Here is a 23,127-nt window from a genome sequence, read left to right as displayed (position 1 = left end):
GAAAGATGAATGGATAAAGAAGATGTGGTTTATGTATACAATGGAATGTTACTCAGCCATTAAAAACAACAAATACCCACCATTTGCTTCAATGTGGATGGAACTGGAGGGTATTATGCTGAGTGAAGTAAGTCAATCGGAGAAGGACAAACATTATATGGTCTCATTCATTTGGGGAATATAAATAATAGTGAAAGGGAATAGAAGGGAAGGGAGAAGAAATGTGTGGGAAATATCAGAAAGGGAGACAGAATATAAAGACTCCTAACTCTGGGAAACGAACTAGGGGTGGTGGAAGGGGAGGGGGAGGTGGGGGTGAATGGGTGACGGGCACTGAGGGGGGCACTTGACGGGATGAGCACTGGGTGTTATTCTGTATGTTGGTAAATTGAACACCAATAAAAAATAAATTTATTATAAAAAAACCCCTGCTTTTTTTGAAGCAAAATCTGCTTCAAAGAATTTTGAACACGTGAAGACATAAAACCTTGCTGGGCAGCATGGTTTCTCTTAAATGACAATGGGAACCCCACTTTGGTTTCCAGATCAAAGACAATCCAGTAGGTTATATCCAATGCCTTACTTTTATACTCAGCATTTGATATTGAGGAAGAGGAGAGAGAAAATCAAAAGGCAGAACTTTATCTCTATTTGGAAAGGAGGACAGGATTTGGACAGAAAACAATTTTCTCTCTCTTCTTTCTTATTTCATTAGTGGCTGCTGAATGCATACTTAACACAACAGTATGATTCCACCGGACTCCTGATTGCCTTCTATTGTGCAAAGGACCTTCCAGAGCACTGCAGAAGGGTCTAAATAGAGAAGTCAGGTCTTACAGTCTGGCAAGGAGATAAAGTACTACCACCTGATATCAAAAAACATCTCCTAGCATCTTGATGATGTCACAATAAAGTCTCAGTTCTAAACAAACATCAACACATTTTGTTGACAGGTACAGGAAGCAGACACATTATAAAAAGAGAAATTAGTCACAACCTTAAAAAGTTACTATGTTGTTCTACTCTTTGTAGAGTAGACAACTCTCTGTAGATAGGACAACACTACTGCTTTTCCACTGGTGATGGTGTAGGCATGCATTTGCACTGAGTCATCCATACCTGTGCACCAAGTTCCTAGTGACCAAAAGCTCACTGGATTTAAGGCTTGGGCAGTAGCTACAGAACAGACTCAAGGTATAATCTGTGCCCATATCTACTGCAACCAGAATCTTGGTAGATGGCTATCATCCTCTCATGCATCCCTTGCCAATCTTCTGCACATCAGGATGCACTGGGCTAAATAGAAAACTTGCTTGTGACCAGGAGCAACTGTTCTAGAAACTGCTACCCCAGGCCATGCTGGCCAGTCCACCTGGGGACCAATATTTCTGCATTTCTAAACCATGCCCCTGTCCTATCAGGGTGCCCTCAGCACATGGGTCAGAAAGTTCAGCTCTGACTACCCACTTCGCTGGAGACTTAGGCCCCCAGTTTTTAAAATTTATTTTCACAGATCCCTATTAAGGACATCAACACAGGCCCTGAAACACAGAGAATCCAGCAGTCTGTGTTGAGCCAGGCTAGTACTCAGCTCATTTTCACACTAGGTCACAGAAGTCTCAGTCATTTGGAGGAAGCCTCCCTAACCTTAGGAAGAAGTGTCTCTCTCAGCTCTCAGCTAAAACCCTGGACACTGGGAAGCCAAGGCATGGGAGTATGATGTGGGCCTGGTACAGCTGCCTGGACACCCTCAAAATCACAGGCTCATCACAGCTGCAGCTGGAACACTCCTGAGAATTGACCAATTTCTTCAGCTAAGGTCTACCCAAGACTCTCACCTACTCCTATCTCACCCTTTGTAGATGTTCTTCTATAGGTTACTTCCTGCCAGCTGGCTTATAGCAGCTCTACTTACCGTCTTCACGAAGTATAAGCTATCTTCAATGTCCAGAGGCACAATCCTACAAGAGAAAAAGAGACAGGAGAGACATGTATTACATTTACAATGTTTTTTTTGTTTTTTTTTTTTGTCAATATGGCAGCACCCCTAGCCCAGATTTCTTTCAGGGCTTTTCAAAGCACTGGATTGCATGTATGCAGAAGTAGTACATAGGCCACTGGAAGGAATTAGATCCACCTCCTACTCCCATGCCTCAGTCTTTCAGTTGGAAGCACTGAAAAGATCAGGGTATAGGATCTCAGCAGAGTATGGCCAGTCCCAGGCCCAATCTTGGTCTTATGCCATCCACGCTGGCAGCTACAAGATAGCCTCTCTTCTCTTTTTGTTTCTAAGACTTGCCCCAAGTGAGCATGCACCACAAACATACACTTACCTTCCCTGATTATTCACAGCATGAATATGAAAAGCCATCTTGGAGCTGTAGATCCAAACAAAATAAAAAGTTAGTCTGCTCTTGCTAATAACCACACTGTTGGCTACTCCCCAGACACCTGCTGCTACAGTGCACCTGTGCTGGGCCCTCACGGCACATTTGCCAAGTGTGGGGCCAGCATCTGACTCTAGTCATAGCTCCGCCTCTGTGCAGATTCTCAGGGCTGTCTTGACTCTTGGATAGAGCAGGAGAGAACAATGTGACAGAACCATTGTCTACTGCAGGCTGGGAAGATCCTCTATTGGCCCACGGCTGCCTGCTCCACAGCTGTGACATATTGTTCTGATCCTCCTCTTTACTACCTTTGGGTCAAGTTGCCATCCCCTGCTCAGAGCCTGAGCAGAGGTAAAGTCCTGTGTTCCTCTCAGGAGATGATCAGCTAATCTGATTAGTGTGAGGTGTACTCAGTGAAGTGACTTTGTGGAGAAAAAGGAGTGGGGCTCCAAATGGAGGGCTGCCCTGGGAGACGCTCCTCATTGCCTGGTATTCCCTCCTTCAGCTGGGGAGGTATGCCCAGGCCTAAAAGGCCTTGGGATGGAAAAGTGGCCTGCTCTCCAAAAGGTGAGTAGCCTATATAAGGCCCCAAGGAAAGGAGGCAGGGAATGACTATGCCAGCCATGTTGATGGTGACACAGAAGACCCCCATGTGACAGCAGCTAACATTTACATGCTTAGTAACTCTGCATGGTGGGAAGACAAGGAAGCAGATGTAAAAAGAGCTCCTCGTCTTACCCAAAGTCACTCACAGCCAGAAAGCAAAGGAGATTCCTCAAACTCAAGTCTGCCAGGAATAGGCAGTGCAGGCCAGCACAAGGCCTTAAGGGAAAAAACTCCTTCTATCCCCCTCCCTCCTCCAGAGCTACAAGATCCAGAAGACCCAGAGGAAAGGGGCTGAAGTCTCCACCAAAGAAACCTGGCTCTTCCTTCTGCTCCTAGAGCTGCAGCAATAGAATTCTTGTTAGATCAACTGACTGATTTATCTTTCTCAATGTTTTTTTTCTTATTACCCAGGGCTATAGATGTAAAAAGATGTGGGTCATGGAGCTGAGGCACCCCAGGGCACATCCCATATGTGTTCCCAAAAAACTCCCCCATGTTGGTATCTTTTGCCTCCTTTGCAAAAAAAAGTACACCTAGTGGTCCTCATACAGGACAGGTGGAGGGTTAGGTAGACTGGGTTTGTGAAAGTTTAGCTATGGATACAGACCACACAGAGGGCCCTTGTGATGTGCCAGGACATGTATGATGGTTAGATTGCCAGCAAGCCTGATTCCCAGAGCATCTAGCCCCTGAGACAAGAGCAGGCTCAGGGTATCTATACCTGAGAGGTAGCAGAGGCGCAGAGCCAGGCTCTTCTAAGCAGTAACTGTTTCTATGTGCCTAGGGACCCTGACCCTAACAAACTTCATTCCTGATGTTCCCAGCTTCACCTTTCTAACCTCTGAACCTGGGTCCTTCAGGTCTCTGACACTTCTGCCTCACATTCCGGCATCAGGAAATGTGTCTGACTCTTTATCATACAGTTCCTCCATCTCTGGATCCTTGGCCTCTCAAAGCCCTGATCATGAATGTTTCTCCCTCACATAACTCCTTATTTACTGGCACATTTCTTAGAGGGGAGATGGAATATCAAATGCAAGGCAGAAAAGGGTCTTTATAAAACAAACATTAAGAATGATTCCTTATAGAGAATAGCAGCCATTGCTTACCGTAGGGCTGCCTTAAACTGCATCAATTCGAAGGAATCTAACCCAGATCCCAGGGTCTGCTCAGCTACTTCCTTTGCCTGTAAAAAGCAATGACAAGACAATTAGCCTTAACAGCAGGAAAAACGTAGACCTCATGGACAGGAAGTACCCTTCTAACATTTGGCCAGAACACTGTGCCCTTCCCCTCTACATAACTGCTTCATATACATCAAAAGATCGACGTGAAAACATTGTTAAGGGAAACAGGTGCCTGCTTTCTTTGGGCTAGGTTCCCAGGAAACACTTCATTCAGGCAGGTGGGCACTGAAACCTGATCTGCCAGGAACTGTAACCAGCTGGGGTGATGCCATTGTGAGGTCTGGAAAAGGGTTTTCTCCTCCCCTCTCCCCTGGCCCTGGGGGAGGGACTACTGCCCTTGGAGTTTCTGCCAGACGCTAAGAATATTCAAATACCTAGAGTTACAAAAGATCAGTTAAAAAAAACATAAGTGTGAGAACTAATATTGCACAAGCCTACAGCTAAAGGGCTGACAAATCCCAAGTTGTACCAGGGATTTAAGTTCAGTGAGGAGGGGAGATGGCAGGGAGCTGGTGACTATGGCTACAGTCTCTCTGGTATCTACATCATACACAACCTTTCCAATGTCAAATGGCTCCTTCAGGAAAGGTCCTATTGGCATTGGGAGGCATCAAGCCGACTCTTCTCATCTCCTTACTGGGTCAGATATAGGAATCCAACTCAGCAGGGCAGGTTAACCGCAAAACAGCAAGGAAGAGAACGGTCAGAGAACGAGAACACATGTGCTTGTCTAGGATAAGCAAGTGAGATTTTCTAATTTAGTTTTTTTTTTTTTTTTAACACTGAATTATAGAAAATCACACTACGTAGCTCAAGACAAACTTACCTAACTTCATTGAATTCATAATAGAAAAACCTATATTTTTTATTTTTTAACTTTAAAAGTTAAAAGCTATTAAGCTATTAAGTAAAACAATACACTACAGAATGACTTTTCTTTAACACAACCAGATATCTACAGAGAAGTGCTGATTAGCTGTCACTCCTAGAACAATGGCAGTTCTGTCACAGGCAGCAACAGTTCAGCCCTCTTCAGGCACCTCTTTGTCTGGTGCCAACTCCAATGAGGCACAAAACTGACTACCAGGTGTCCAAAACCAAAACAAACAGATAGGAAGTTTTATGTTGAAATTACTAAGGAAAGAGAAATGTGGTATTTAAATTACCTTTGTTAGACTGGAAGTTTTAGCATAACATGCAATGCCAGCCAAAACAGCCTCTATAACAGCAGCATACACCTGGGACAAGAGCCTACTTTAGAACAAAAAATATGGGTTAACTACAGCATCACAGGGTTTCAACAAAAGCTGCATGCACATAAATGACATTGCCTGAGAAACTGATTTTTAAAAAGAATGAGAAAAGTGCAAAAATGGAACTCATTGATTTATAAATCTTTTATATTTATTTATTATTTCAGAGAGAGAGAGAGAGAGAGAGAGAGAGAGAGAGAAAGTATGCTTATGCATGGTGAGGCAGGGAGGAGTAAAGGGAGAGGGATAGAGAATCTCAAGCAAACTCCTTGCTGAGTGTGGAGCCTGATGAGGAGCTAGATCCCAGGATCTTGAGATCACGACCTGAGCCGAAACTGAGAATCAGATGCTTACCTGACTAAGCCATCTAGGTGTCCCTGATTTCTAAATCTTTTACAAGTCATGTGCCTCACCTGATTTAAAATTTACTCTTATTAAACCATGATAAGAAAAGCCAGCTCTGCTCAGAAGACCAACCCTCCCTGCTTGTGATCCAACAAAAATGAACTCTGTGGGCTCCTAAGCCCCTCTAGGTCAGGAGCCTGAATCCCTTCAGTGTCATGGTACAGACTTCCTGCTTTTCCAGGACCAACCACACCACACTTTCATGTCGTCTCCTCCCAGGCATGCTAAAGGCTGACTGCTACTGGAACCTCAGAGTGGGAGACCTCCGGAGTAAAAGAGATTACTTGGAAAAGATGAGCTCCACTTAAATTCAAATTATCGTTGCACATCACTTTTCAAGCAGCTTGCCCGATCTAGAGAATAGAGTGTGCTTCTGAGGGCAAAGATTCCTTTCCTAAAGCCTCCCTGCTCCCTGACCACCAATCTTGCCCTTTTTCTTAGACTTCTCACTTCCCAACGTGATTATAAGGTTTCTTCCTTTGCCAGAGTGGAACTGCTTTGAAGGTCCCTAGAAAATTCAAGATTGGTTTCCCTTAAGTAGAAATTTTCAATCTCAGCATTTTGGGCCAGATAATTCTTTGTCATGGAGTCTGTCCTGTACACTACAGGATGTTTAGCAGCACCCCTGGTCTCTATCCATTAGATGCCAGTAGTACCCCCACCTGGGATAACAAAAATGTCTCCCAGGGGTGGGGCTGGGGGAAGAGAAGCAGTAAGACTGCCTTTAGTTGGGAATCACTACTTTAGGGGAGAGAGATCTGGGATCTTATCAGGATAATTATAGACAGAAGGGGTTTATCCACAAGACCCTCAATGACAGGGGAGGTGCCTGGCAAGAAACTGATAAAAACTTGCCTAAGAATATGTCTATTTTTATGCCTGAGAATCTTGTAACCAGTAAAGGAAGGTGGCAGGAGTTGGAAAGTAGGAAGGAACACAGAATTGATCCAGTCTAATGCTCTCATCTTAGAGAAGAAGCAGGTAGGACCTCTGATGGCAGAATAAACTGCCCAAGGCACAGAAAATGAATGGCAGACTTGAATTCAGATCTGCTGTCACCCTGGTTATTTTCTACCAGCCACATCACACTGCCAACTCCTTTATGTCTTCCTTGGCTCATGCATCACACCTCTACATTTTAGGTAAGAGATCTGAATTGGGTAGAAGAAAAAAAAAAAACAAAAAAAACAAAAAAAAAACAGAAAAAGCATACATAACAAAATGACAACTCCAAGGATTAACATATCCTTGAGATTGCTGGCCAGCTTACAACAGAGAGGTGTGTCCTGATAGGAAGGGGCCTGGTAGGGATACTGACAATGAATTTGGCTACTTACAGGTAGACCAGAATCCTACATCTTGACACCAATATCAAAGACATATAAAGATCCTTCCTCCTTTCTCCACCCAGCTTGACTCAGACATCACTCAGTACCAACACTGTTCAGGCCTCCCCACTGCTTGGCCATCTTCCTATACATACCCTCAGACAAGAGCTGAATGCAAAGCTGCCTGGCTATGAACTCATAAAATGAATGGGAGGCTTGAGACTCATGACAAGGGATGGTCTGCTCTATGCCTCAGATGGTGCTGCTGCTGCCTTCCCTAGGACTCTCCATAACACCCAGGTTCCACTAGGGGCAAGTCTCTGGATGTAGTCTCAAGCATCGGTTAATACTAGTCCTTGAAGCAAGGCACCAATGAATTTGGTTTAGGAGAAATGCCTAGGGGTTCAGAATGAAGATACAGTAGATAAGCACAGCTGGCACAGAAGTACCAGCAGGTACAGGGGCGCCTGGGTGGCTCAGCTGGTTAAGCATCCAACTCTTGATTTTGGCTCAGGTCATGATCTCAGGGTTGTGAGATTGAGCCCCACATTAGGCTCTATGCTGGGCTGGAGCCTGCTTAAGATTCTCTCTCTCTCTCTTAACCCCTCCCTACACTGCTTATGTGTATGCACTCTTTCTATAAAAATAAATTAATAAATTAATAGAAAAGAATCACTAGCAGTTACAAAGCAAGACTATATATACCCACCAAATGTGAGTGTAATGGACTTGTTGCTAAAGGGCAGAAAATTCACACACTAAAACACTGCTTACACATTAATTATAGCTATACAAAACCTAAATGTGTAATTTTTTTAAATGCAGAAAGATACTAATGGGCAGTGCTAAAGAGGAGGAATTATGGCTGATCTGGTTTTTTTTTTTTTCTTTTCTATTTTCCAAATTTCCTGTGTATGATTGATTACATTCCTTATACTATATATATTTTTTAATACAACTTAGTGGTTCCCACCCCAGAGATTCTCAGTAATTCTGGGAACTACTATAGCCTGGGGATCATGTATTTATAAAAAGATCCTTAGATGATTCTTTGTGGCTTGTCACTATTGGCCTTTGGGAAGCACTCATCTAGACTGAGGTATTTTATGCAGGAATATTCAGTTAGGTAATAATAGAACTCAATTATGTTCATATTTTGAAGAAAAATTCCTTATTGGAATTCAGTAGTTGCAGCATTGTTATAGACTGAATTGTGTCTTTCTAAAACTCATGCTGAGCTCTAACCCTCAATGTGATTGTATTTGGAGGTCATTAAAGTTAAATGAAGTCATAGAGTAGGGACTTAATCCAATAGGACTTTTTTTCCCTTATGAGAAAAGGAAGAGACACAGGAGATATTTGTTGCTCCACAAGAACTCAAAAGAAAGGCTGGGTGAGGACACAGCAAGATGGTGGTTGTCTGCAACTCAAGGAGACAGGTCTCACCAGAGACCAACACTGCTGGTACCTGGAACTTGACACTTCTAGCCACCAGAATTGTGAGAAATTTAATTTCTGCTGTTTAAGTGACCCAATCTATGATATTTTGTTATGGCAGCCCAAGCAGACTAACATAAACATTAATGAGTTTATTTCTTATCTTTGGTTTCCTGTCATAAGTGAGGGGAGCGAAGTCAACACTAGGACCTTTTTAAATAATGTGCAGCATGAGTTCAGATCCCAGCTCTGTTCCTTAAGCCTAAGAGTCAAATCCAGAGGAGGAAACACTGCTCTGAGCAGACGAGGTTTCACACAGATTCTCCCAATGTTTCAGGATATTTTATTTTTGGGAAAGCCCCTGGTAAAAATATATATTATGTAGAAGATATATTAAGAATTACGCCATTGAAATGCATGAGTTTGCAGGTAGGAAGTCTGTGAGTTCTGGAGAGAGGAGTGCATAGCAAAGCTGGCAGGACTCCAAGCTGAGAGACAGGGTCTAAGAAACCACAGCTCTGTTCATCAAATGTCCTACCCACTGCTAATCTCAAAGGAGTTAGACAGGACAGCCACAACTTGTAAGTAACTCAACTTTGAGAAAGAAAAAATAAATTAAAAATGAAGACTTACATTTGTTCAGTTTTCTTGGGCAGCTTATTCTCATCACCTGTGAAAGAGGACCAGAATTAAGTGTGGCAAGATCACGGGACATACAAACACTTCACAAGGAGGTTAGAATTTCTTAATTCAAAGGAGATGTCAAGTACTACATTTTTTTTTCTTTTGGATGAAATACAGTACAATCACAAACAATAGCTTCTCCCAGCATCCTCTTAGACTTTTACTCTTGACACTGATTTTGACAACTCACTCACTATCACCCCTAAACACCAGAGAAGACAGGGAATCTCTGGAAAGTTTTTGCCTTTATTTTTAAATTTTCAAGTTAAGAGGTATAATTAAGTAGGCTCAGTTTTGACTCTTTATCATCTCCTTAATTAGCTGACTCTTAATTATCATGTTTCTTTCAGAGTTTTCCAGTCTATATGGCAACACCCAGATGAAAACCTGGTTTCTGCAGCATTCTGCATTGTGGAGCAGTGCTGAAATCCTCCTTCATTCTACAGGCTCTTCTCTATGTCTCTTCTGGTTACCTTAGTCTCTTCTCTATGGTAACTTCTTGTTACCCTAGCAAGAAGGGCAGCCCCAGTGGGCCTAATCTTTCTGGATGGCCCTGCAGCATGGAGCCCTTGCTCCTGTGAATATTCCCAGTTCACAGGTACTCTTCTACCATGGATCTTCTTCACCAGAACAGCAGGCACCTGGTTGACTCATACAAACTCCCACTGTAGCCCATATCTCCTGCTGGAGATATGGAACTTACTCATCTTTGCCTTCCCTCTGACACTGATCACATGGTCTCACAATGGTTAAACTATATACATGTTGAGTTGATAATTACTCCTCCTGAAGTACATTCTTTGAAAAATGTGTTAGGCGTATAAAGTCTCCATCTAGAATCAGAGAGGGAGTTGGAAGCCTACAAATTGGGTATCATGAGCTTCTGAGGAAAGCAGTAAATTATGGATCCATTTCTAGTTCATGGGGGAAATTCTTCATTAGGAAAGCTGATGAGGGGATCCCTGGGTGGCGCAGCGGTTTAGCGCTGGCCTTTGGCCCAGGGCGCGATCCTGGAGACCCGGGATCGAATCCCACGTCGGGCTCCCAGTGCATGGAGCCTGCTTCTCCCTCTGCCTATGTCTCTGCCTCTCTCTCTCTCTCTGTGTGACTATCATAAATAAATAAAAATTAAAAAAAAAAAAAAAAAAAGGAAAGCTGATGAGATGACAAGTTACAGGGACTTACCCAAGTAAGGAATGTGAGTAGCTCCAAAAAAGTATGTTCTTGAACAAGCAAGGGGTCCCTTTGGTGAGACGCACTGTACTACCTGGATGTCAGAGAAAATATACAAGTGAAAAAAGGAGCAGGGACTCAGGTGTGTACTATTTAAGAATGAAAAGTATATAGTTAGTGGAAATCAGTTTTATCTCACCAACTGCTGATTTATTATTTTTTAAAGGCAAAGGGGAAAAGATCACCTTTAACTGTTGCTTTTCTAAATGTATTTTGTGTTGTTTTTAACCTTAGCTATACTGTGAGGTCATTGCTAGGTCAGCCCATGATGCTAACGAATTCACAACTAAGAAGGAAAAGAGGAAATGTGCTTGGGTTTTGACTGCTACTAAGAGTCCAGAACTTTCAAAGTGAGAATCTTGGCTGACAGGATGGGCAGATGTGCGGGGGCCGCTACAAATTCAGGAAAGGAGGGTGCTTCCCAGGCCCCCACCCTTGTTTGTAATTCTTCTCTGTACATAGGCCTTGAAGAAGAGAAAATAAATTCCCTAGATTTAAAAATTCTTATTCTTCTTCCCTGTTTAATTTATACAAAGATGAATACAGATGTCTTTTTCTTTTGAAAATCCAGTATCTCATGGTTCCCATAATATCAGTTATAAAACACAAAAATGCTATCATAAGAACTAAAGGGAAAAATTTGCAATATATTAAAAAATTGCTAAATGTGACGCAAATATTCATTCTACTCCAATGTTCAAAGAGTCACAAGAGAAAAATTCATGGCATTTTTCTGTAATATTGTGAACACTATGAATCCAAGTTAAAGATGTGTAATAAGAACTTGTTAGGGGGCAGCCCCGGTGGTGCAGCGGTTTAGCGCCGCCTGCAGCCCGGGGCGTGATCCTGGAGACCCTGGATCCAGTCGCACATCAGGCTGCCTGCATGGAGCCTGCTTCTCCCTCCTCCTGTGTCTCTGCCTCTCTCTCTCTCTTTCTCTCTGTCTCTGAATAAATAAATAAATAAAATCTTAAAAAAAAAAAAGAACTTGTTAGGACTACTCTATAATTTACCATAGTGAATGTGATCAATATTGCCATGACCCTAAATAAAAAAATGCATGTACGTATTTCTAATTGTTGGTTGATAGGCTTATTTCTTCAATAAAACATGTTATTTGGATTTCAAAATTTTGATTAAAGTTTCTTTTTTAGGGGATCCCTGAGTGGCGCAGCGGTTTGGCGCCTGCCTTTGGCCCAGGGTGCGATCCTGGAGACCCGGGATCGAATCCCACGTCGGGCTCCCGGTGCATGGAGCCTGCTTCTCCCTCTGCCTGTGTCTCTGCCTCTCTCTCTCTCTCTCTCTCTTTCTGTGTGTGTGACTATCATAAATAAATAAAAAAAATTTAAAGTTTTTTTTTAAAGGTGCCATTTGTTTCAAACCTGCTTCCTTGGATCCTATCATAAGTTTGTTTAAGTATAGATTAGTATCTAATTTATTGACATGTTAAAAGAAACTGGTACAATATATTTTACATATATAATGTACAACTGCTCAGATTATCTGGATTTGCATGTTTTACATGTCACCTACTAATCTTCAAATTATTCACAAAGGCACAGAAATGGAAAGGTTAATTGTGTTATATTGAAAAAAGAGATGAATGAAGATGAAAGGTCAGAATCCAGGATCCCCCCAACCCCATCCCACCACAGGACCAGATCTCAGGTAAGTTCCATGACTTCATTAAATTTCATGTTTATTAAATAAAGATCCTCAATTATAATAAGTTATATAAAAAAGAATTTGCTAAATTAAAAAAATAGATTATTTTTAAGAGGAGTTTTAGGTTTATAGAAAGAAGTAAACCCAGAGATGTGTGGGGACTGTGTACTTTAGGAGTTTCCCACTCTCCCTCTAGTCCACATTCAGCCTCTAAGAATTCATCAAAAGTATTCTTTAAGGGATCCCTGGGTGGCGCAGCGGTTTAGTGCCTGCCTTTGGCCCGGGGTGCGATCCTGGAGACCCGGGATCGAATCCCACGTCGGGCTCCCTGCATGGAGCCTGCTTCTCCCTCTGCCTGTGTCTCTGCCTCTCTCTCTCCTCTCTGTGTATTCTCATGAATAAATAACTAAAATCTAAAAAAAAAAAAAGTATTCTTTAAGTGTGGTTTCTGCTCCAGGTAAGCAGGCACTAGCTGTGACTCTCTAGATTCACCTCTCTAGATCTTGGAGTGGGTTTGCTTTGATACTACAGTTCTTTGATGAGTATAAGAAAAGTTATTGGTTTTCAGTTTTTCAATTTTTTCTTGTAAGGATGGGAGAAATGATTTCCAAGCTCTCTACATGTTAGTGCCGAGAATGTAAGCTGCCCTGGAACTTACTTAAATTTTGCATTTTAGCAGACCTCCTTTGACACTGTTTCCATGGGTGAACAGGGGAGCATGTTGCTTTGTTGAAGCTAAGTCCAGGTTCTCCACACAGCCTCTACTGACACCCAGTGTGTGTGTGTGTGTGTGTGTGTGTGTGTGTGTGTGTGTGTGTACAAGTTATTTGTAAGTGCTGGGCAAGAACAGGAGTTCAGATTCTCTGGTATTCCTCTACTGATGCCACCCTGGCTTAGGAGAGTGACACACACTCTGGGTAGGTGGTGGCCTTGTCATGGCTGAGTGGTAGTAAAAGTCCTGACTCTTCCCGGGCCTCTAATGATACTACCCAAGGAAGAACACCTTGTTACTGCTAGGTAGGGGTGGATGTTGAGGCTCCCACATTCTTTACTGATACCGCAGGGGTAGGGAGGGCTCGTTGGTGCCCAGTGGGGATGAAAGTCATGGCTCCCTAATGGGCTTCTCTAACACTAATCCTACCAGGGGTAGGGTAAGGCAATGGTACCCCATTATAGACTGGTAAGGTGGATACCTAGGTTCTTCACTTAGCCCATATCAGTACAGGTAGATGGAGATGCAGTTTTTTTCTAAGGGTTTTGGCTGGAATAGAGTAACTGTTGTCTAAAAGTTTTCCATCCTGCTAGGCTGTTCCCTCCCGAGTCCTTCTGCCAGAGAGAGCAGAAGGGGCTTTTTATGTCTGTGTCTATTGGTATTTCTGGGCTGTCAGTTTCTCTGTTTCCAGTATGGGATATATAAGCATTTTGAAAATACTTAAACTTCTACAGCCTTTTATAACACCAGAGTCTCCTATTTCAGTCTCATCTTTCCTTTAAAAGAATGTAGCTAGCAGCAGACAATTTACCACCAAATGCAAAAGTCTTCTCCCTGGCACGCTCAATAAAAGAATAATGATCCTCAATGTTTATGTCCTGAAATGTAACAGTCAAGACACATCAAACCTTAGTATAAGTCTATTTGCAAGTTAACTTAAAATTCTTATTCTGCTGACAATAGTTCTATGACAATTTAAAGAGTTTAGTTTGAGAAAGTATTTTTTTAACCTTTTTCCTTCAAATATTTAAAAATTAAACATGATGTTTTCAAATTATACCTAGAACTTACATAAAAATACAGTCAGTTTGCAATCACTTCTCTCACTCCAAAACAATTTCAAGTTCAAGGTTAAATCAATATACTAACTGGAAAGCTTCCCCTTATTCTCCCCTCCTCCTTATTTAATAATAAAACCAATTGAGCACCAGGTAGTCAAGCCACTCACCATGTGTTTGGCAAAGCTCCCACTGGGACCAGTGCTGCGTACCAGATGCCCTTCAGAAGGGAAGTTAAAGTTGCCGGCATTCAGATTTTCTCGTGTGGAATGATTACCAAAGAGAACAAATGGCTGCCTATTAGGGCTGGAGTGGCAAACCAAAAACATGATTAGAAAAGAGTCCTCCTAGCTAGGGCAACTTCTCAGCAAGTGGGCTCTTGGGGTTTTCAGGGTGGTGTTATGTGGTCCGAGTCAAGTGGTCAATATAGTCCCCCTCACACTCCTTGCTTGTTGGGAAGCGATGCCAGATGTCTCTGACTCCTACTAACTCACAGGGACATTTAGGGACATAACTAAATCCAAGTGGATTTATAATTTCAGCTTGTTCTATTTAAGGAGAAAGTTCCATTAAGTCTGCTGTCCATGATGAAGAGATGGAGCAAGATTCGAGATTTTTATGATAGCATTTTAATAGAAATTTTAAAGGATGACAGCAGTTGTGATAGGCAGACAATAGAGGCATAAACCATTCGGGAGTAGCTTTTAGGATGGGAGGAAGAGAGTGGGGTTGCAAATGTCTCACTGCCATATCCACTTACCCTGCATGCATCCCTTCTTCTATCTCTTGGTGAGACTTGTCTTTTTATTTTAGTTTTTTGTTGTTACTTTCTGCTCACTTCTCAGTTACTTCAATTGACCCCTAAGTCATTTCACTCCAATCACTCTTGCAAAAGTCACCAAGTGACTTTCATGTAGCAAATAGCAAATCCAATTTTAGTATATGTGTTGCCAAAGCAAGCACGCAAATAGCATATCCAATGGATAGGCTTCAGGTTGACCTTCCTTGGTCTCTCAGAAGCACCTGGTACCCTCTCCCTGCTAAAGCTGTTGTGTCATCAGCCATTCTCCTTCTCTATCTGCCTCTGAATATTCCTAGGGTTTTACTTTTAGTTGCCTGCCTTTCCTCTCCTCTTTCATGATCTACCCAACACCTGTTCCCTTTCCAGTTCTTGCAGTAAATAAATGTCATCATCATCCATCTAGGGACTGAGCCAGACCTGAGATACCTCCTTAGGCCTCCCTGACTTCTCCTGCCCCTTACCTTTTTTTTTTTTTTTTTTTTAAAGATTTTATTTATTTATTCGTGAGAGACACAGAGAGATAGAGGCAGAGACACAGGCAGAGGGAGAAGCAGGCCTCCTGCAAGGAGCCCGATATGGGACTCAATCCCAGATCCTGGGATCACTCCCTGAGCCGAAGGCAGATGGCCCAACCACTGAACCACCGAGGTGTCCCCTGCCCCTTACCTTCCAAATCCAATCAACCACCCACATTTCATTCCTATTTGTTCATTTCCCTCAGTTCACATGGTCACAAGCCTCATCCATGCTGCCATCATTTTTTCTCCAGGCAATTGCAATGCTTCCTCACAGTGACCCTGCTTCCACTTCCGCTCTCCTATAATCTATTCTCCACTGTGCAGAGAGGACAACCTTTTATACATGCAAAGCCTTTAATGCCTTTATGTTATTTTCAGGAGAAGGACTGAAATCTTTCACATGGCCAAAGAAGACTTGCATGGTCTGGCCTGGCCAACTTTTTTGTCTCCACAGGAGGCCACTTACTTCTAACTCTTATATTCCACCAAACCCATGTTATTTTATGTTCCTTATGCTCTCATCTCAGGATGCTCTTTCCCTTAATCATCTTTTCTTTCTTTCTTTTTTTTTTTTTTAAGATTTTATTTATTCATGAGAGAGACAGAGCGGGAGAGAGAGGCAGAGGCCCAGGCAGAAAGAGAAGCAGGCTCCCTGCAAGGAGCCCAATGTGGGACTCGATCCTGGACCCCAGGATCATGCCCTGAGCCAAAGGAGATGGCTCAACCGCTGAGCCACCCAGGCATCCCAGTCATCTTTTTTTTTTAAAAAAAGATTTTATTTTTAAGTAATCTCTACACCCAACATGGGGCTCAAACCCACAACCCTGAGATCAAGAGTCACACATTTCAATGACTGAGCCAACAAGGCATCCCTTCCTTAATTATCTTTACTCATCATTCAGATTTTCCCCTAGAGAAGGCCATGTTCGCCAGCTATGGTCTTCACAGTGCCATGTTCTTTTCTCCTTCATGGCACCAATTAGAATTTGTAATTACGTTTTTTTTTATGAGGTTGCCTGATTAATGTCTTACTTCTCTACCACACTATATACACACTCCATGAGGGCAGAGACCATGACTGGTTGTTTATTTTTCTTTTTATTTTTTAAGTAATCTCTATGCTCAACATGGGGCTCAAACTAATGACTCTGAGATCAAGAGTCAAATACTCTACCAACTGAGCCAGCTGGGCACTGTGGCTGGATTTTTTTTAATCATGTATCTCTTACTTAGGATGTCATATATTCTCAAAAATAGTGATTAAAGGATATTTTTAAAAGATAATTTCTGCTATGGACTGAATGTCTGTGTTCCCACAGAATTCATATGTTAAAATCCTAACACCCAAAGTGATGGTATTAAGAGATAGGGCCTTTGGGAGGTGATTAAGTCATAAGGGCAGATCCTACATAAATGGGATTATAAAAAAGGCTCTTACAAGAGAGGCTCCTGAGAGATCCCTTGCCCTCTCTGCCATGTAAGGTTATAGTAAAATGACTGCTAGTATCTAAGAGGAAGAAGTGGGCTCTCACCAGACATTGGATCTGACAGTGCCATGATCCTGGACTTTTTAGCCTCCAGAACTTTGGGAAATAAATATTTTTTGTTTATAAACCACTCAGTTTATGGTATTTTTGTCACAGCAGCTAAATAGATTAAGGCAGTTTCCTTTAGGGCAACCCAGGTGGCTTAGCGGTTTAGTGCCGCCTTCAGCCCAGGGCGTGATCCTGGAGTCCTGGGATCAAGTCCCACGTCAGGCTCCCTCCATGGAGCCTGGTTCTCCCTTTGCCTGTGTCTCTGCCTCTCTCTCTCTCCTCTCTGTGTTTTTCAAGAATAAATAAATAAAATGTTAAAAAAAAAAAAAAGACAGTTTCCTTTAACCCCTACCCTTTCCTTAAATTGCTCTTAGTGTGTGTCATGTGGAAAATTCTTTACATTTCTTTGTATTATTCTTAAAAATACCTCCTCTTAAGCTTTAGGCAAATAGGGGCTCTTAAAAGTAAATATAACTCTGATTTTTTTTCTGAAGCTTAATTCAAACTAAGTGACTTTTCAGGCAGAAAAAGATGACTCTGAGTTCCAGCCAGAGCAATCTGTCTCATTTCAGATTGGATTAGAATTAGGAAAGGAGGGCAGCCCGGATGGCTCAGCGGTTTAGCACCTCCTTCGGCCCAGGATGTGATCCTGGAGACCCAGGATCAAGTCCCACGTCAGGCTCCCTGCATGGAGCCTGCTTCTCCCTCACCTGTGTCTGTCTGTCTCTCTCTCTCTCTCTCTCTCTATTTCATGAATAAATAAATAAAATCTTAAAAAAAAAAAAAGAATTAGGAAAGAAAAGAGATCTATTCTCATCTCTCTAGCAGAGGAACTATCACCAGCTGGGCCCTCTTAATTACCATGACAAGAGAAGTGCTAAAGAAAACACTTCAAGAAGACAAAAGCAGCACCCCAGATTGCTGGGGCTGGGCCTTTACGCCAGGGCTCTTTGACTCCCCACAAAACGTTATTCATCCTGCCTAGCCCTTGGACATTCTGCTTCCTAGCTTTCCTGGTGTAGGGATGAAAGAGAAACTTCCTTCCTTTACATTTCAGTAAGCTACAATGTTTTAAGAGCTAGTTTGCTATAAAACTGTATTTTAAAAATATATATGTATATAAATACAAAAGTAGTGAAACGGATGACTTTTCAGAATATGAATTTCTTACCCTGTGATGACTAAGTCAATCTGTATTTTCCTGACTATACCTTCTGGACTTAGATGCTCTCTAAGCAACCCCTTAGTCGATCTACTTTTCTCTATTATTATTTACCTTCTTTTCCAATAAACTTACCTGTTTTCAGTTATATGGCTGGAGATCATTCCATGACTGAAGTAACTTCTGAATGGCTAAAAAAAGACAACATTGCATATGTTAAGATCATCATTTTATAATCACAAAACCCCTCATATATGTACAGATGTAGGCAAGTAGGTATAGAGTGTGCTATGTGTTTGAGAAGGAGATGTTTATAGATTATTATAAGACCATGGAAGGACATATGTGGTAGAAAGCAACATGAATTTTGGGGACAAGTAGCAAACAAACAAAAAACAGCAAAAAAAATAAGATGAGGCTGCAAAAGAAAAAGGAAGGTGAGGAAAAATTCTTGTTAAATTTTAGAATTTTTAATTACTGAAAGAAAATAAGACCAATCATCATCTATGGCCAAAGTTACTAATCATGTAAGAATTTTCCTTCTATTAAAATTGTGTTTCTCTACATTTCTAATAAAGGAATATATATTAATTCTAACTTACTAATTTAAAATCAGCATTGAGAACAAATCCATGGAATTTAGAAGTATACCAAAAGAAGTTTCTCAGGAAACCACAGAAGTACTTCTTAGCCTGAGTGTATAGTATTAGGCTAAATACTAACCAAAAATTAATATGTAGCATCTATATCAAAGGCGTTAAAAACTCCAAAAGGCAATTTTAATCCACTTAAATAACATCTATTGTTCTCCCCTCACCCTGATTATGTAGGTAGTATATGCTTATTTTAGAATTTAATAAAAGCCACCTATTATCTCTAATAATTGCTAACATTCTGGTATATTTTCTTCCTATTTTTTTTCTACAATACAACCGTAGTATATAGTTGTACCAAATTCTGTTAAATAGCCCTCTATTCTTGGAGATTTATATTGCTGCTCTCTCACATCATAAATAATACTTCCATAAATTTTATTTGCAGCTCTGATTATTTCTGTAAAGCAGATCTGGAAATGAAATTATAGGGTAAAAAGGCAGAATTATGTTGCCAAATTGTTTTTCAAAAAAGTTTTATCAAGGGCAGCCCCAGTGGCTCAGTGGTTTAGCGCCGCTTCCAGCCCAGGGTGTGATCCTGGAGACCCTGGATGGAGTCCCACATCCGGCTCCCTGCATGGAGCCTGCTTCTCCCTCTGCTTGTGTCTCTGCCTCTCTCTGTGTGTCTCTCATGAATAAATAAAATCTTTGAAAAAGAAAGTTTTATCAATATACACTTCCACTTATAATATATAAGTGTGTCTATCTCAGGGTATCCTCATAAGCACTGGCGATTAAATGTTCATTTAGAAATATACTTGCCAAGTTGATAAATGAAAAATGGTATCTCATTGCTGTTTTATTATACATTCCTTTGATTTCTAATGAAATAGAGTATTTCAGATATATTCAATGGCCATCTGGATTTCCCTTTGGTTAACTGTTTACTTATATCCTCTGGACGATCATCAATTGGAGTTTTGGTGCTCACAGATCTTACTAATCTGCAAAAACTCTTTATATATTAAAACAGCTAAATTTTGGGGCACCCTGGGTGGCTTGGTCGGTTGGGCATCTACCTTTGGATTGGGTTATGATCCCAGGGTCCTGAGATTGAGTCCCACATTGGGCTCTCTGCTCTGTGGGGAGCTTGTTTTTCCCTCTCCCTCTGCCTGCTGCTCCCTCTGCTTGTGCTCTTTGTCAAATAAACAAATAAATAAATAAAATCCTTTAAAAAATTAAATAAAATAGTTACATTTTACTGAAGGTTCACCATGTAAATTGTGATAGACACTTATCTCAAGTAATCCTAATAACTTACAAGGTTCATTCAATCACAAACTCCTCTAGTTCAGTTAAAAATACTGTACTAATACTAAAATGGGAAAAAATATGAAAATAAAATATAAAGTGGCCTTCAAATATGAAAAAATGTTCAAGCTTGCTCCTAATTAGAAAAATACTATTTCTTAATTATGAGACTGAAAATTAAAAAGTGTGACAATACATCCTGTTGGTGAGGCTGTGGTGAAACAGGTACTCTCATATAGAGCTGGTGGGAATGGAAACTGGTCAACCCTTTGAGAAATTTGGCAATAGCTAACACAACTAAATATGCACTTACCTTTTGACCCAGCAATCACATTACTAGGTATACAAACCTCCAACAATATGAAAACACATAAGCACAAAGTTATTTACTGTGGCATTGTTTGCAATGGTAGAATACTGAAAACCTAAATAAGCATACATAAGAGAATGATTGAATAAATAAAGATAAATCCACACAATAGAGTAGAATGAATCATAACAAAGAATGAAGAAGACCTCAATGAACTGGCTTGGAGAAAGTTCCAGGATGTATTATTGTTGAGTGAAAAAAAGCTAAGTGGAAATGACTACATGTATCTTGTCCTTCAATGAAAGAAACAAGAGAAAATACACATGTATTTGTTCATTTGTAAAAAGAAAAAAAAAGTAAATCAGAAATAAAGAGAATTGTTACCTACTGGTAGTAGAGTAAGTGGAAAATGGTGAAGAGAGGGAGGGAATGAGAGGGGGTTATAGGAAAAAAGTAGTGATATGTTACAGAATATACCTTTTTGATCTTTCATTCTTGGAACCAGAGTAATGAGAGAAGAAAAAAGAATCCAGAAAACTGAAAAGGGCATCAGTGAGATGCTGGACTACTTCAAGTGGCCTAATGCAGAGGTAATTAAGAGTTTCTGAGAAAAAGGTGGACAGAAAACATGTCTGAATAAAAAATGGCCAAAAGCTTTCCAAACTTTTTTTTTTTTAAGATTTATTTATTTATTCATGAGAGACACAGACTGAGAGAGAGAGAGGCAGAGACACAGGCAGAGAGAGAAGCAGGCTCCTCGCAGATCCCGGGATCACAACCTGAGCTGAAGGCAGGCGCCCAACCATTGAGCCACCCAGGCATCCCCAGCTTTCCAAACTTGATGAAAACTATAAATCCACAGATCCAAGAAGCTCAACAAAAGCCAAGCACAAGAAATGAAGAAACTGCTCAAAACCAGTAATAAAAGAGAAAATCTTAAAATCTGCTACAGGAAAAAAAAAAAGACATGTACAAAGGAATAAAGAATAAAAATAAAGATGAATATTAAAGAGGAGACAGGGCATCTGGGTGGCTCAGTCTAATGGTTAAGCATCTGCCTTTGGCTCAGCTCAGGTCATGATCCCAGGGTCCTGGGGTTGAGCCTTGCATTGGGCTCCCTGCTCAGCGGGGAGTCTGCTTCTCCCTGTGCCCCTCCCCTCACTTATTCATTCTCTCTCTCTCTCTGTCTCAAACAAACAAATAACATCTCTTAAAAAAAAATAAAGAGGAGAACATCAAACAATGCAAGGGAAAAGAAAGATGGTCAAACAGCATCTTCCAGGTACTGGAAAAACTGTCAACCAAGAATTCTATACGTGGCAAAAATATCTTTCAAAAATGAAGGTAAAATAAAGATATTTTTTCAGACATATAAAAACTGGAAGAATTCATCATCAGAAGATTTGCACTATGAAAAATATTAATGGACACTCTCCAGGGAGAAGGAAATCATACCAAATGGAAATCTGAATCTAAACAAAGGAATGAAGAGCATCAAACACAATAACTACAAGGGCAAATACATAAGATTTTTAAAAAAATTTTTAAATTAAATTTTAAATTATTTAAATCTTGTTAAAAAAGATTAAACAACATTAAAAAGAGAACTGACTGCTCAAACAAAAATAATAGCAACATATTGGTGGGGTTTATAGCATATGTAAAAGTGAAATGCATGACAACAACAAAGATCAACACCAGATCCAAAGGTTAGTGCAGTGCAGGAGAGCTGAGGACTAGCGGTGCAAGCCCAACGTAGGCTCAAGTGTAAGCTCAGGGTTGCTCTTCTGATCCTTCCTGTTGACTAGCTTTGGTTCTTGATCTAGATACCTCAGTTTACTTATGGAGTGAGTCTTAGATTGAATCTAGTAACTTTACATTGTTTGCCTGGAAAGAAAGCTTACCTAGAGGTTCGACTGAGGAAAGGTATGCTACTCACATGTGGAGAATTATTTCTAGGTTTATTAACTAGTGCCTAATAGCATTCCTTGCTGCCAGAGGTACCACCACACTATAAATTGAGTATCTTTCTTGTACAGAAACTGGCACAGAAAAAAAATCTTTACAGAGGTTAGCAGGTTGGCATGAGGGTTAAAAACTTCTTTACAGCATATAACAAGCTTAAAGAAATAATAACCAAAACATATTAGGATTGGTAGTATTGTATTCTGAAAAAAATTAACAAAACAAAAACAGAAACAATAAATAAGTTAATCAACTTTTTCTCTTTGACCCTTTCCTTACATACCTCACCCGCCTGAGATTCAGAAAGCTCCAGCAGGAAAGGAATTTCTGTGTCAAAATTAGCAAAGAAGCTAGTCCACTGATGTTCAAAAGCCACCAAATCCTAGGAAGAAAATGAAAAGAATAATGTGTTTGTTCATATTAAGGAGTACTTTAGAAAATCAAAATCATGAAACTGTATCAGATATCAAAATACCAGACCATTTAAATATATGTTTTAAAAGTTAATAGCAAACTATAGATAAGTGTTATCACATAGATGAATCTCAAAAATATTATGCCAAGGAAAAGAGGCTAGATATAAATGACCACCTGGTGTGTGCTCTATTTCTATGAAATATCCAGAAAAGGCAAATCTAGAGAGACAGAAAGTAGATTAGTGGTTTGAATGAGGCCAGGCAGGGATAGAGGTTGACTGCAAATTAACACAGGGAGTTTTGGGGGTTGATGAAAATGTTCTAAAATCTGATTGTATAAATCTATAAATGTCACTAAAAATTACTAAATTGTACGCTTAAAACTGGTGAATTTTATGGTATAGCAATTACAGTCTAGGGCAGCCTGGGTGGCTCAGCGGTTTAGCGCCGCCTTCAGCCCAGGGCGTGATCCTGGAGACCCAGATGGAGTCCCACGTCAGGCTCCCTGCATGGAGCCTGCTTCTCCCTCTGCCTGTGTCTCTGCCTCTCTCTCTCTCTCT

The 23,127-nt window shown here is 40.8% G+C and overlaps 1 protein-coding gene across 5 annotated transcripts in view; it reads right to left on the bottom strand.

Moving 5' to 3' along the window:
• The window catches only part of DNAAF9 (dynein axonemal assembly factor 9), a 190,207-nt gene that overhangs the window by 69,360 nt on the left and 97,720 nt on the right, over positions 1–23,127 (bottom strand). For 4 of the 5 annotated variants that reach the window (XM_049100735.1, XM_049100736.1, XM_049100734.1 and 1 more), the window contains 9 exons: positions 22,435–22,533; positions 18,108–18,163; positions 14,126–14,261; positions 10,473–10,554; positions 9,237–9,273; positions 5,347–5,434; positions 4,103–4,179; positions 2,334–2,378; positions 1,916–1,961 (listed from right to left, as the gene is read on the bottom strand). In XM_049100735.1, coding sequence (XP_048956692.1) covers positions 1,916–1,961; positions 2,334–2,378; positions 4,103–4,179; positions 5,347–5,434; positions 9,237–9,273; positions 10,473–10,554; positions 14,126–14,261; positions 18,108–18,163; positions 22,435–22,533 — 666 coding nt within the window. The remainder of the gene's footprint in view (positions 1–1,915; positions 1,962–2,333; positions 2,379–4,102; positions 4,180–5,346; positions 5,435–9,236; positions 9,274–10,472; positions 10,555–14,125; positions 14,262–18,107; positions 18,164–22,434; positions 22,534–23,127) is intronic. The other variant, XM_035706102.2, reaches the window with a different exon arrangement.

Source organism: Canis lupus, chromosome 24, assembly GCF_003254725.2.
Source record: "Canis lupus dingo isolate Sandy chromosome 24, ASM325472v2, whole genome shotgun sequence".
In the NCBI taxonomy this organism is placed as follows: domain Eukaryota; kingdom Metazoa; phylum Chordata; class Mammalia; order Carnivora; family Canidae; genus Canis; species Canis lupus.
The sequence above is the reverse complement of the archived record's forward strand: the minus strand, read 5'-3'. Positions and strand labels throughout refer to the sequence as shown.